Source organism: Enoplosus armatus, chromosome 21 (genome assembly GCF_043641665.1).
Source record: "Enoplosus armatus isolate fEnoArm2 chromosome 21, fEnoArm2.hap1, whole genome shotgun sequence".
Taxonomy (NCBI): Eukaryota; Metazoa; Chordata; class Actinopteri; order Centrarchiformes; family Enoplosidae; genus Enoplosus; species Enoplosus armatus.
In genome coordinates this window covers 13,879,762-13,894,811 of record NC_092200.1, presented here as the reverse complement: position 1 = coordinate 13,894,811, position 15,050 = coordinate 13,879,762, and the positions used below count along the sequence as shown (strand labels likewise).

At 40.8% G+C, this 15,050-nt stretch overlaps 2 protein-coding genes across 2 annotated transcripts; both read right to left on the bottom strand.

Annotated features, from left to right (window-relative positions):
• Positions 1-219: 219 nt before the first annotated feature.
• LOC139304279 (sialoadhesin-like) lies at positions 220-4,545 on the bottom strand. The gene is made up of 8 exons (XM_070928194.1): positions 4,473-4,545; positions 3,752-4,135; positions 2,936-3,229; positions 2,581-2,841; positions 2,182-2,433; positions 2,024-2,105; positions 1,858-1,894; positions 220-666 (listed from the first exon to the last, which is right to left on the bottom strand). Exons 1-8 carry the CDS (start codon positions 4,543-4,545, stop codon positions 619-621), a joined length of 1,431 nt encoding a protein of 476 aa, XP_070784295.1. The 3' UTR covers positions 220-618.
• A 3,703-nt stretch (positions 4,546-8,248) lies between these two features.
• On the bottom strand, positions 8,249-14,684 carry fen1 (flap structure-specific endonuclease 1). Its single transcript, XM_070928156.1, has 12 exons — positions 14,640-14,684; positions 13,992-14,116; positions 13,329-13,431; positions 12,196-12,298; positions 12,008-12,071; positions 11,725-11,834; positions 11,266-11,402; positions 10,767-10,833; positions 10,475-10,606; positions 10,225-10,376; positions 9,716-9,830; positions 8,249-8,545 (listed from the first exon to the last, which is right to left on the bottom strand). The coding sequence occupies exons 2-12, from the start codon at positions 14,071-14,073 to the stop codon at positions 8,468-8,470; spliced, it is 1,143 nt and encodes a 380-aa protein (XP_070784257.1). The 5' UTR covers positions 14,074-14,116; positions 14,640-14,684; the 3' UTR covers positions 8,249-8,467.
• Between the last annotated feature and the right edge of the window lie 366 nt (positions 14,685-15,050).

The following is a 15,050-nucleotide window of genomic DNA, read 5'->3' as shown; positions in this document are numbered from 1 at the left end:
ACATCTTCAAATCTTTCAAATGATTAATTCATCCTCAAATATTTTCATTTTTAACTCCACTCATTGAAAGCCTTCATATATATTATGTAACTCACAATAATGACACATTTGAGCAAGTGAAAGCATTCACTTATACGCAGCCATCGACAGATACACAGCTGTTGTGAACCTATGTGTATACATGCTAACACAAATGACAGAATGAGTCATGTCTGCTGCATGAAAAGCTTCACTTTTATTTCATTTAATCAGAATCAGAATCAGAAATACTTTATTGATCCCCAGGGGGAAGCAGAGCAAAATCTTAAAAGCAAAAGGAAAAAGCCAGGTGCCTTGAATCAGTTCAACATGAGATAAACTATCAAAGAAGACATTTTTACTTTTATCTTATGCTGACTTTAACAAATCAGAAAAAAAACATTACATAAAAATATTATTCCCCAAAGTCTGGGGTCATCTTTAAAGAAAGTAGTGCCATTTAGTATTTACTGGCTTGGAGAAAATATACACACTTTTTTGCAGGTGGCAGACTAAGACTAAGAAATGAATACAGAACAGACAATGCAGTGTGTCGCTCCATTTATAGTACACGCGACATCTTCCTCCTCTCCTTGTGGCTCATGATGACTGTGTAACTGTGTTGACATAGTCTGGGTCCACTGAGTCCTGTGGAAATTAAACAAGAGGAAGTCGTGTTAGCACTCTGCAGTGAATTTACTGCAGCTCACTGGTGGACTTAGGGCACCCATATTTGGAAAAATAGAGATGCTGCAACAGAGCCCTCTTGGATGCTCCTATGGTAGATAAAACATGCACTCTATGGTGGCCCACTGTGCAAGAAAATGTAATGAAGTGCCCTCTAGGGTGCCCTTCCAGTGGAGAAAATGTGATGCTGAAAGAGTCAATGTAAAGCTCCGAACGACTTTTACAAAATAGTTGCATGTCATGTTACATGTCATTTGTGAAGTCACTTTATTGTGGAATATAGTTTAATGTTGTGTGGTGGGAAATGCTTTCCTAGTACAGTGAATAACCATCATGTGTAGTGTTTGTGAACGCAGCCCCAGGCCTGACTCCTCCCCTTATCAGGACCAGATTATATCAAGCACCTGTTGGCCTGGGGGTCGCTCTATTGGCTCCTGTCTCTGTTGTGGATGGTGGTGTTTGGTGTGGCAGCGTCATCTGACGTGTTGGCTGAACTATTGTGTGTGTGTTGGAACCCCATTGTTGTCCTGTGGTGGAGATGGTTTACCTGCTGCTATTTTGTCTTGCTTTTGGTTTGTTTTGTTTTGAGTGATTTGTATTTGAGTTTACAGTCAGAACCAACTGGGTTGTTTGTTTGATTCTTTTTTCATTAGTTCTTTTAGGCCCTCTGCTTCATTAGAGTGAAGCAGAGGGCCATATTGTGTGAGGCTAGGCACTCATGGTGAGGTCCCTACACTTTATACAAAAAAATGCCCATTTACACACCAGCAGATACAGCGCAACATTAGCATTCATTAGTCGTGTGTGTGTGGTGTGTGTATGTTGCTGCTAAATGCTCCATATGTTCACCAGTCTGCAATGTCAAGTGTCTTAACTTGCTTCTTCTGTTCTTTTTATTCCCTCAACCGGCCTTCCTTTCAAAATCGTGAACATATCTAAATTACTGCATTCAGCTCTGATTTATCAAGGAAAAGTGAGTGCATTGTGGTCTGGTGTCACAGGATTATTCCTGTATGATTGTTGAACATCAAAATACCACTCTCTAATTGATTTATAAGAGTTAAATTAGGAGTTTAAGGTGGGTTTTTCCTTCCTTGCAGGCAGTTAAGTTGATCGATAATGATATACAGTACCTCTCATCTAGTAGCTTACCTTCACTGGTTCGGTGGAGCGTTTTGATCGAAACCAGCTGGAAGACAAAGGAGATGAAATGAAGGGATCCTTTTGTTCATGCTGTGATAATAATGATGGGTTTCATACAGCCTAAAAGGGAGATTAGTCAGTATCTGCAAATGAGCATATCACAGGTTTGTCTCACCACTCAAAGATGACCAACGTACTGACGAGCATTATGACTCCCAGGGTCTTCACTATAACTTCGACGCCAACCAGTTGACCACCTGTAACACATCACCATGGTCACCTTCTAAAATGTTGTTGTTCCAAAACATCACACACCATAATTCCTGTGTTTACCTTCAAATATCAGCTGATGTCCTGTTGATAGTTGAATGTCCAGATCAGTTCTGCATCCACAATAGTACAACCTGCCTCGATCGCTGTTGGTCACTTTAAATCCATAAACCTGTGTATCGACTCTGATCCGTTCCAGTCTGCCATCACTGACCATGAGCCAGATAAAGTGGAGAACAGGAAGGCTTCTTCTGCAGGAGCAAGTCAGGTTCACCACGCTGCCAACTGACACTGGACCAGTGGGACTGATGACCACTGAAATGTTTTTGGGAGAGATGTTGATGAAAAAATATTTGTTAAATGAGAGTTGGATCAATAACCAAGGAAATCATAATTTATACATTTTTTAAAAGTGTTTTCTCTTCAACTTCACCACTGGATGCAGCACAGTTCAATGTTTACCTTTAATATTCAGCTGGATCTCTGGTGACGTCTGATTACCAAGATCATTTGTGGCCACACAGTAATAAACTCCTCCTTCTGTCACATTGAAGCTGTAAAAGTCTCCTTCAGATACAGTCACGGGTCCATCTTTGCTGATCCTGAACCAGCTAAAGCGGCTGACGGGAGGCTTGGCTCTGCTGGAGCAGGTCAGGTTCACCCAGCTACCTGCTGACACCAAACCTGATGGACTGATGGACGCTGAGGTGTCTTTGGGAGCATCTGAGGAAAATGTGAGATTATCTTTATTCATTAAAATCAGCTGACATCCCATGAGTCATCATGTGCTGCCAGGATCCAGTGTCTTACATGAAACACTGAGTCTTTCTCTCCTCTGCTGTCTTGAAAGCTTTTCCTTCATTCACAGGATATCTGGCAGAACAGGTGATGCTGTATCCATCATGTTGGTCTGACAGAGTGATGGTCGCCTGGATGTTAGTCGTAAAGGTTCGATCTGCGTTTTCCTCTATTTTGTTTGTGTCTTGTTGGAGATTCCAGGTGAGTTGAGGAGGGGAGTGTGGACAGGGAGTGAGAGCTGAGCAGGTTATAGTGACAGACTCCTCCTCCTTCAGATCACCTGAGATCTCAATTGTGGGGCTCCGAGGAGAATCTGTGGTTTCAAATCAAGATATTTTACAGAGAAATTCAGTAATTGATAGTCACTAAAAGATGAACTGTAGACCAACATGGGTTTTTGAAGGCAGATGCTGACACTTGCTGTCCCCAAATGTTTTTTATTTTTTACTGTAGTAACTACATTTGTGAGCTTAACAGTCAAAAACTCAGCTAACCTGCTTCATCACGACTGTGTGGTGATCAGATGACAGACAATTTAAGCAAGAAACCCACCAACTGTCGTCATATTTTGGTGCAAATGTTGCAAAATCGTGACTGATGCACAGAAGTACATCACCTTTTCCCCAATTAGCAAATGTTAGCCTGCTAACAGGCTAAACTAGCATGGTGAACATGGTCAACATTATATCTGCAAAACATCAGGCTTTCACTTAATTGTGCGCATGTTAGCATGCTGACGTTAGCATTGCACTCAAAGCACCGTTATAGTACAGAGCCGCTAGCATGACTGTAGACTCCTAGTCTTGTTATTCTAAACAAACACACAAACTCTTACCTGTAACCTTTATTTGAACAGGATCACAAACAGCTGTTGCCCTGAATGGCCGGTTTATGATTCTGAAGTAGTATGTGTTGGTATAATTTGGGATTAAACTAGAAAATAAGGTGGTGCAGTTTTTCTCACTCAGGTTCCCAGTAATATTCATTGGATAGCTTTTGACTGTGCCACTACTGTTGAAAATCACATTCTCTGGACTTCGGCCAAAAATGGGGGATTTTTTAATCCACACTCCGAAGGTTTCTCTGCTGCTGACAAACTCTTGGTTTGGTCCAGCACCAAAGCTACATGGGATTTGCAGACAGGATCCACTCAGTGCTTCCATCTTCTCTGGTGTAGTTATGAAGAGCAATGCCATCTCAGGACAATCAGCCAAAGCACCTGTAAACCAGACTCATGATTAACATAATGTGTAAGAAAAAAAAGAAAAGAAAGCCAAAATATACTTCAGCGGTAATATTTTGCATTATGGTCTTTTTTCACTGTATAGTTTTTATTGGTTTGCAACAATCAGATAACACTCTCCCCTTAATCCCCCATGTATACCCACCAAAAGATCTCCAGATAATGACGTCAGAATGCAGAAAATACAGATCATATTCATATAGATTTGGGGGGTGGGGGGGGTGGGGGTGTGTGCTTTGTTTCTAAATGAAGTTCAAACAGTGGATGATTAAAGTAATGTTTTCAAATATTAGAGAATGAACAAACAGCTCACCTGAGAGAAAGAAGACACTCAGCAACATGTTGGCTGTCACCATATTCACATCCAGGACTGCAATGACACTCATCACCTGGATTTGAAAACAGTGCAGTTACTTTCCAGTAGTTCATATTTATTTATGTGGATTGTACTAAACATTAATGCCCTCATGAAGTAACATTCCTACTTAAAAGTCACATGTCCTGTACAACGAGTTCAATGCAGATCATAAGACAAATATAGAAGCTGTAATATGCGTTACCTTACCAGACGAGCCCACAGCAAAAAAAAAGGAGAAAAAATGAGTTGTCATTTTAAAGCCAAAGTGATGCAACTCAAGAGTCAGCTAATGTTTGCAACAGACCAAAACAACAACTACTTGATTTACGTAGTACCAGTTGATTTTGTTGGTAGAGATCACATGACCTGAATGTCTGCCATTGTACAGAAAAACAAGTAGTTCTGGTCCTTACTGCTCATACTTTGTGAGGATTCTTTATCACTTGACTCACTGCCAGCCTGTGTGCCATGTCTCCTTTATGTGGAATATATTACATTAAACACAATCATGGTGATACAGTGCTGTGAAAAAGTATTTGCCCCCTTCCTGATTTCTTATTTTTCTGCATATTTGTCATGCTTAAATGTTTCAGATCAAACAAATTTTAATATTAGACAAAGATAACCCAAGTTAATACAAAATGCAGTTTTTAAAGTGATTTCATTTTATTAAGGGAAAAAAGCTATCCTCACCTACCTGGCCCCATGTGAAAAAGTAATTGCCCCCTAGATCTAATAACTGGTTGTGCCACCCTTGGCGGCAACAACTGCAATCAAGCGTTTGCGATAACTGGCAATGAGTCTTTTACATCGCTGTGGAGGAATTTTGGCCCGCTCTTCTTTGCAGAATTGTTTTAATTCAGCCACACTGGAGGGTTTCCGAGCATGAACGGCCTGTTTAAGGTCATGCCACAGCATCTCAATTGGATTCAAGTCCAGACTTTGACTAGGCCACTCCAAAACCTTCATTTAGTTTTTTTTAAGCCATTCAGAGGTGGTCTTGCTGGTGTGTTTCGGATCATTGTCCTGCTGCATAACCCAAGTGCGCTTGAGCTTGAGGTCTCGAACTGATGGCCGGACATTCTCCTTCAGGATTTTCTGGTAGAGAGCAGAATTCATGGTTCCATCAATTACGGCAAGTCGTCCAGGTCCTGAAGCAGCAAAGCAGCCCCAGAACATCACACTACCACCACCACGTTTGACTGTTGATATGATGTTCTTTTTATGATGCTGTGTTTTACACCAGATGTAACGGGACGCACACCTTCCAAAAAGTTCAACTTTTGTCTCGTCAGTCCACAGAATATTTTCCCAAAAGTCTTGGGGATCATCAAGATGTTTTTTGGCAAATGTGAGATGAGCCTTTGTGTTCTTTTTGGTCAGCAGTGGTTTTCGCCTTGGAACTGTCCCATGGACGCCATCTTTGCCCAGTCTCTTTCTTATTGTTGAATCATGGACACTGACCTTAACTGAGACGAGTGAGGCCTGCAGTTCTTTAGATGTTGTTCTTGGTTCTTTTGTGACCTCCTGGATGAGTCGTAGATGCGCTCTTGGAGTAATTTTGGTCAACCCTGGTTCACCACTGTTCCAAGTTTTCTCCATTTGTGGATAATGGCTCTCACCGTGGTTCGCTGGAGTCCCAAAGCCTTAGAAATGGCTTTGTAACCCTTTCCAGACTGATAGATGTCAATGACTTTGTTTCTCATCTGTTCTTGAATTTCTTTAGACCTCGGCATGATGTTTTGCTCTTTCAGCCTGCTTCATTTTGTCAGACAGGCTCTATTTAAGTGATTTCTTGATTCAACAGGTCTGGCAGTAATCAGGCCTGGGTGTGGCTAGTGAAATTGAACTCAGCTTTCCCAAAAAAATGTGGTTAATCATAGTAAATTCATGATTTAACAAGGGGGGGCAATTACTTTTTCACATAGGGCCAGGTAGGTTAAGATACCTTTTTTCCCTTAATAAATGAAATCATTATTTTGTATTTACTCAGGTTATCTTTGTCTAATATTAAAATTTGTTTGATGATCTGAAACATTTAAGTGTGACAAATATGCAAAAATATAAGAAATCAGGAAGGGGGCAAATACTTTTTCACAGCACTGTATATGAAAGAGACACACCATAGTGACACATACAAATTTTAACTCCATGTTTTGCATAAATGTAGTTTCCAGTGTTTTTGATGACATGCTTTCTTCACTTCAGTCGCTTGTATTATTACATATTTAACATTAAATACTGCATTTTGTCATATTTTAGGATCATAAGTAATAAGGTGTTTTGTGCTTTAGTGGTCTAAACCCCAACTGTTAACGCTGAAGAAGAGTGGTAACGTAGAAAAGCACACACAGTAACTCCAGGGTCTTCACAAAGCACCAGAGGTGGTGTTTAAAGAGGCACTGAGTTGGGGGTTAGACCAGGAGATACCAATCAAATCTAGTCTGTCTACACCTGCTGATTGTCTTAAACCTGCACTGCATTCTTCAGAATAAGTGACGAGCCTGATGGGTGAAATTGTCGCTTATGGCAACAAAGCTGGTGAGGCTCCTTCTGCTGGATCAAGAACATGTCCATCAGAAGTATTTGAAAAGAGGGAAAGAGTTTGTTTTTTTTAAGAGGCGCAGCACATTGAAAACATATACTTCACATCAGGTGAGTGTGACAGAAACATAAGTTCTTGTTTGATTTTTAAAGACTCAAACTCACAGTGTTACTTCTCTACGTCACTTGCAGATACTCGGTGAGGAAAGAATTACGGAGGGGACGTAGATACTTACATTCACTTTCCATAGGTCTGACTTTCAGTGCTTCAGTCATCACTGGCATAGCCATTAAGAGTTGAGCTGCCATTAAGAGTTGAGCTATCACAGGCAAATTATAAAAATGATCATTTTCGGCCTCTGAATGAATTTTGACTATAAAATAAAATAAACAAACACATATGTACAACACACGAACAACTCACCTGATAAAAATAAGGCTGCCAACATCATGTTCTATCAGGCTTATCAATTCACAGATGAATTTGTTTAACAGATAATTCACATGTAGGGTCTTTCACTGCCAGGTTTAAAATAACTGAATCAAAGTGAAGCGGATGGGACTTCGGCAGTGCATCTTTACAGCAATAATAGAGGCAACGATACACAACGATAGACTCCAATTCATCTAATATTCATATTACTTTACTCTGAACCTATTATATACACACAACGTCTACGTTAAAATGATGCTGCTACTAACAAACATTTGAAATAATAAACTCTTACTTACCAAAATATACATTTTGTTGCAGAAAGCTGTTATCATCAGTCGCTCTGAGAATCCTGCAGAATCCAACTAACCAACTTGGCCTGTGAAACGTCTTGTACGTGACCTCCACCACTTCTCTGTCACTCAGGTCCATCAACCACACATAACCCTTTTTTCCCACCATAACTCATATTTCATCATATTTTGAGACACACACAGACTAACTAAACACATTGGGAAACTAGACAGTGACCAGACAAGTGGCTGCAACAATGAGCACATTTGCGTTGTCCTGCATTGAATGCGATGTCCTCCTGAGGAACTTGCATCACATTGCCGATAGACTGGATTCTTTTCAATAATATATCATTTTATTTCACATTATGAAACAACTTATTTTTCATCGGTTATAAATAGTTTATAATACAGTTACCAGTTGTCAGTTAACCCTCAAAGAGTAAATCACAAGGCTGATAACAAATTGCTCTACAAAAAGACTTTTATTCAATAACAACAAACACACTTTGATAAAACCCTTAAACATCAACAAAATCATGTTTGGTCATGTACATACACACTTGTTCAGCTGAACTAATCATTAAACACGACCTCTTATTGTGTGCTCCGTGTTCTTTTTATACTTATTCATTACAATAATTACTTCCCAAAGGAAAAAATAGACTCTTATGTTCAGTCTATTTTCCCTTCCTAAATTTCCCCGGCGTGGCTCCAGTCTTCTGCTTCTTTTTCGCTGATCCTTTGATCTCGGGTTCCTAAGTAAGACACAAGAAATACACCGAATGAGTCCAACATGCAGAAGATAAATGCACGTATACAACAGGAACTTGCTGCAAGAAAAAGAAAAAACAGGGACTGGAAAATGTAAATAATATACACGACAACAAAATAAAGCAGCCTACTGAACACCCCTGCTAACTCTTCACTAGTGATGGGTGCGTTATTGTAATATTATTACTTTCCCCAGTGACAAGTAGTGTAAGGGATTACAATTTCCAAAACAGTAAGTATATTAGTTATTAATCCAAGTAACGCTGCGTTACTGCACTGCCAGAACGCAATTTTTTTTTTTGGCCGCGATAGGCTATCTTATGATAGATGATAGCTAGAACACAGACTTGTTTTGCTGGTGTACTGGATAGCAAAGACGCACTTCTTGCAGCTGTCAGTTGTCCGAAGTTCAATGGTTCAGTGATGGACTATTTGAAGTCAGGGGGGTATAAGGTTGGGACTCAGAACCAGATCTCAAACTTCAAAAACATTTACAACACTCCGACCCTATCTAGCGCACCTGTGGAGTTTTCAGTTTAGGAGGTTTGGTGCTCACCCCAAAAAGGAACAGATTGTATGATAAGAGGTTTGAGACGCTTCTGCTAATGAGATACAATCATTGTTTCACTTCTGGACATTAGGACCTGGACACGATATCAGCCTTAATGTGTTGTTAAATATTCCTTGCTCCTCTTATGACGAAATATGCAGAAAAACATCAAAAAGTAAGTGGGATAAAAAGTTGGGCGAGAAAAATATGTTGTTAAATATGTATAAATATATACATGTATATACTGAATCCCATCAGGTTTGAGAGGCTGTAATGTTTGCATGCAGTTTGGCTGATTGTTGACTCCTCCTGTAAGGTTAATTATTATTCCAATAAAGTGGATTGAGTTCTGAAAGGAGCGGGCTAAACAAGTTGTACGTCATTTTTTTGGAATATGGTGAGGGGGTAGCGAAAGTAATTTAGTAATATAATTAGTAATGTAACTAATTACTTTTGATAGCAAGTAATAAGTAATATTCATTTTTAAAGGAGTAATAAGTAAAAAGTAATTTATTACACTTCCTGAGTAATTTGCCCAACACTGCTCTTCACAGTTAAAAAAAGCACACAAACAATCCAATAATTTTGGAAACACACAACGTACCTTCCGTTTGGAGGACAGAGATCCAGTGACGGTGAAGAAAGAATCCAGTCGTCCCTGCGTGCTGCCCTGTCGGCTCTTCATTATCTTCTTACAGCCGTTACGGATCCTGTCCTCACTGCACATACACACCCAAATCAGTTCATTCAAATACACATTTAAATGTTATCCTGTGCACAGTGTTATTTCCAGCTGAACTTCCCATTATTTGTTTTCCTCAGCAACAAAAACAAACATCCAAAGCAGCATTTACAAGATTGTAAGTAACAAAAACAAGTTACAAAACAACTGCCTGTAACAAGAGATGAAAAGTAAAAATGTCTTTAAGAATCCACTCTTCCTCTACATGGCCAGCAGTGCAGCCTAGTGGTCACGTGTTGCATAAACCAGCTAGTCTGATCATACGATCACTGCAACAACTATGTCATGATAGTCATCATCCATCATCAGTGCAAGAGAACCCAATAAGCAAACACAGAAGATGAATCCAGAAGAGTCCGCTGATGGTTCACCTGAACTGTTTCTCGTTGCACATGAACTGGATCAGTCCCTCCTCATCGGGCTCACTCCACTTCAAATCCACTGTGGAACAATCCACCACTTCTGGCTTTAAAAACAAACCCCTGGCCTCTTTGTACAGCCAGTCCTCTGGAGCAGGGTGCTTCTGCATGAGGGTAAGAGGGAAACACACACAAAGAATCAGAAGCAAACCCCCTTTGTTTAACAGTCTGAACTTCTGGATTGCAGCAGACATCAATTTACGCTGGGGTCAATGTTTTCTAGGATCTCCTCAATACAGCCATGCTGTCTGATCAGGTCGATGGCTCTCTTGGGGCCAATCCCCTTGATGGTGGCGCAGTAGTCGCAGCCCAGCAGAATACACAGGTCTATGAACTAGGGTGGAGTTAATGCAAGAAAGGGACAAATTAGCATGACATGCTGACACTGCATTGTAGGGCGACAGTTTGCAGAGTGCACAACCAGCATGATAAAAGCACAGGAAGTGGTTCTTGAATTTTAAACCAGATGGAAAATGGCACGAGAAAATCTCTACCTGTTCATTGGTCATGCCGATGTCCTGCAGGATGCGACTGAAGTGGAACTCTTGGATAGGAAGTTTCCTAAAACAAATAAATTCCTTGATATAATATTAAATGCATAAAGGAATACTTTGCCATTATGACTATTGCTTGTGTGACACTCTGCATATTCTAGTCTCCTCTTCCAAGCCATAAATATGGTGAAACAAATAATACTGCCATCATCAAAGCTGTTCCTTATGTTGGGGACAATGCTACTCTTTTATAGAACATGTGAACTGTGATAACAAGAAATGTGTCCCCATTTTACCACTAAACAATTATGGATAACTGGTAAATGGAATAGAATGCAGATTGAATTTCATCCTTATCAAGTATAGAAATAAGAATGAAAAGTTGCGCAAGAACTAAAACAGGGGAAAACATCAAGTCATCTCCATTCTCTGAACATCTCTGTTGCAGAGCCAAACAGTGGAAGTCAATGATGCAGTAACGATGTGGGTGCAACATTACTTTGCTTCACTGGCGGTGAGGTGTCTGAGCAGGACATTTGTCCCAAAGGTCAGCCCATCCATGTCCTCCGTTGCTGTGGCAAAGACCTTCCCTGCTTTAACCAGAGCAGCACAGCTGGCCTCTGCCTCACATGGAGCCTGCAATACAAAACGCATCACATTTACATTTCACAAAATTATTATGTTGCAATTGATTCGTCTGACATGGGGACAAAACCCTTCATATAGAGGAGCAGCGGGAATTTGAATGTACATTGACATGAAATGTATTTCTCCGTAATCTGTCTTTCAGTGCCTTTAAAGTCCATTCTGACAAACACATAAATAACTGGGAAAACAATATATGGAGAAGTCGGAAAGAACTGTGAAAAAACATCACACAGCAAAATCCCTGTCAATACAAATATGGAAATATTCTTAAAGCCAGCAAAATCTGTAGCAAAGCGACACTTGATCTAACCTCAATGTAAGGCACTCCCATCAGGGTCAGCAGCTTCTTGCACTCATCATTGTGTTGCCTGGTGACTTTTACCAGACGCTTGGAGAATTTGTCAATATTCTCTTGTTCCCCTAGGTGGAGGCAAAAAAGAATTGCAGACATTTTAATTAATAACCAAAATAAAAAGTTATCAAAAATATTTTTTTTGCACCCATTAAAAAACACAGCACAATAAAGCCAGACAGGCACCATTCATTCATTTTGTTAAATAAAGTGTGAAAAGCAAGCATGTAAAAAACTGTACCCATTTCCTGGGCTTGAGCAAGCAGCTTCTCAGCTTCTGCCCTCCTCTCCCCTCTCTTCTCCAGCTGGAGGTGAAGAGAAGAGCAAAGAGAGTAAGAGAAAGAGGAAATAAGAGTCAGATAATGTAGGTTCCACAATGACAGAATGCAGGGAGAAAAGCACAAGAGGAAATTCAGAGCCCATACTAACTTCTGCTGACTTGAGCTGTGGGGGCTTGCCGTCAAACACGTACACAGGTTTGATGCCGTGTTCCAGCATGCGGATTGTCCGGTAGAACATTCCCATCAGGTGGCTGAGAAAAAAAGCAAGGAGGTGGCAAAAATATTTCAGCCTTGTGCCCAGACTTGAGCTACCTGGTCTAGGATACATCCAAGAACTACTGGCATTGGATGATGCTGTCACACTTTGTGGACTGGTGCCAGCGGAACTGCCTCCACATCAACGTGGGGAAAACCAAAGAGATGGTGGTGGACTTCCACCGGTGCAAACACACCCCTACCACACCAGTGAACATCCAGGGAATGGACATTGAGATGGTGAAATCTTACAAGCACCTGGGTGTTCACCTGAACAACAAACTGGACTGGACTGACAACACCACTGCACTGTACAAGAAGGGCCAGAGCATACTCTATCTGCTCAGGAGACTCAGGTCTTATGGAGTGCAGGGGGCACTCCTGAAGATCTTCTTTGACTCTGTGGTGGCATCAGCCATCTTTTATGGAGTGGTCTGCTGTGGCAGCAGCATCTCAGCTGCTGACAGGAAGAAACTGGACAGACTGATTAAGAAGGCCAGCTCTATTCTGGGATGCCCCCTAGACTCAGTGGAGGTGGTGGGAGAAACGCGGATGATGGCTAAGCTATCATCTCTGAGGGAGAACAGGTCCCACCCCATGCAGGACACTCTGGCAGCACTGGGCAGCTCCTTCAGTGACAGGTGGAAAGCTGCTATCAGGCTTTACAATCAGCACTGCTCCCAGTAGACCACGCACACCCACATATTTCTGAATGTAGCAATGGTGCAATACCCTCACCTCTATGTGCAATACAGTACAATCCTGTTTCCTTCTTTCTGTGAATTTGTAAATTTGTAAACTAGTTGTTTTTTAGTTTTAGTAGCTTTTATATACAGTCTGTATTGTTCTTATTTATTATATCTTGATTTTCTGCTTATGTTTCTATTGCACTATCCTGTACATCCTGAACAATGAAACATTTCCCCGCTGAGGGATCAATAAAGGATTATCTTATCTTATCGCTAATGTGTCTCCTATTATGACTTAATTTGTCTGAACTCTGTGTCTGTATTGTGGGGGTTGTACCTCGTTGTCTCTCCATCCTCGTTCTGCAGAACGTTACCGTCCTGTCGCACAGCAATCAGGAACTGGTAGATACACATGGAGGCATCTACAGCAATTTTCCTGCCTGCAAAAGTTCAGAAAAGTAGTTGGCAAATTATTTGGCATGTTCAAACTGCAGGAGTTATCAAAACAAAGGTGTCAAGTGTAACAACTTCCTTAACCATCCATACCCTGGTTTCTTCTCAAAGCATTCATTCAATATTATAAGGCAAAGTAAAGTACATAAGATTCTGCATTAGCTAAAAGAGGCACTGTGTAGTCTTAATGGAACTCACTGCACTAGGATTTACAGCTAACACAGCTGGAGCTCTATGTGTTACACTTTTAATAAAAGATCATACGGCAGACTGAATAACGAGAAATCGCTCCTGTTTTGTTAACAAAAGACAAAGAAGAAAGTTTTCAATTTGAAACTATTACTACTAACTAGACCTACAATCTGACATGGCTGTCACTTCTGGAAGTTGATTATGCTCCATTTCGATTCATCTTCTATCTTTGTTGTATCCCTTTACCATCTGATACAGCATTGATCCAACTTAACCGAGGGGGAACATTAAACTATAATCTGATCTCATTCCTTATGCTGGCCTCATCATCAATATGTAGGCAAAGGGATCTTACCAAAGTAGTTCTTGATTTCTTGCTCTTTGATGGCACCAGGGGCCTGGTCAGCAATCAGCTTAGCAAGTCCGTGTATTCCCATAGTTTTGGGCTGAAGCTCAAACGGAAATCACAAGTCTGTGTGTCTGAAAATCAATGAAATAATGTTTATTAATTCTATTTTCATATCCATTGATCCTGGTTTACAAATTTTCTTCGCCCCAATAACTAGGCTTAAGCTCCCCCATCGTTGTTAAAAACAGGAGAGCAATGCATGACTCGGCTTTAAAAGATTACATTTTGTTTACACATGTGCTGCTTCGCTGGATGCACGCCGAATTAAAGACAAGTTACTGCTGAAAGCTAACACATAACGTAAGCTATGTTCTATGAGTGTGGATTCGCAGTGAAAGACGGCCACCTTAAATTGACAACAATTGATAATTGTTTTTTGCATGAAATCTGGGGTGCGGGGATAGAACGTGTCCTTGCCGCAGAGAGCTAACGTTAAGTAAGGCTCCATACGTGTGGCTAGTTGAGAGCTAATACATAAATAAATGTCAAATGTATTCACAATGTACATGCTATTAGCGGATACCAACAGTTGTCACATCTACACTTTACATGTTTAATTAAGTTAAACCGTTTTAATGCTTACAACGAACTCACCAGCTGGCTGCTGCACTCGAGTTTGTGCACTTATCCCGGCGTCTCGGGCGCGGGGAATTGCGTCTCTTTCGCGGGAAATCAAATAGCAGACATAGCCTATCAATCTATCGAGCACGACACCATCAATAACTCCGAAGCACTGCGCATCGACAGTGCAGGTATGATTAAACATGTCTGAGTTCTAACAAGGAAGTACTGGAAGGGAATTTGATTGGTTCATTGAGGTTGAAGGAAATCCGGTCAATACAGCAAAATAGAGTCGCTCAGGTAAGGACTCAAAGGGTCTTAATGTCGGTTTTCGGTGGCGTTAAATCACGAAAATAAAGCACGTTCATTTCAAATGGCTCGTGAGGGCGAAATATGACCGGCTGCGAATAACCGGTAACGTCGGAGGTGTATTTGTGTTTCTCC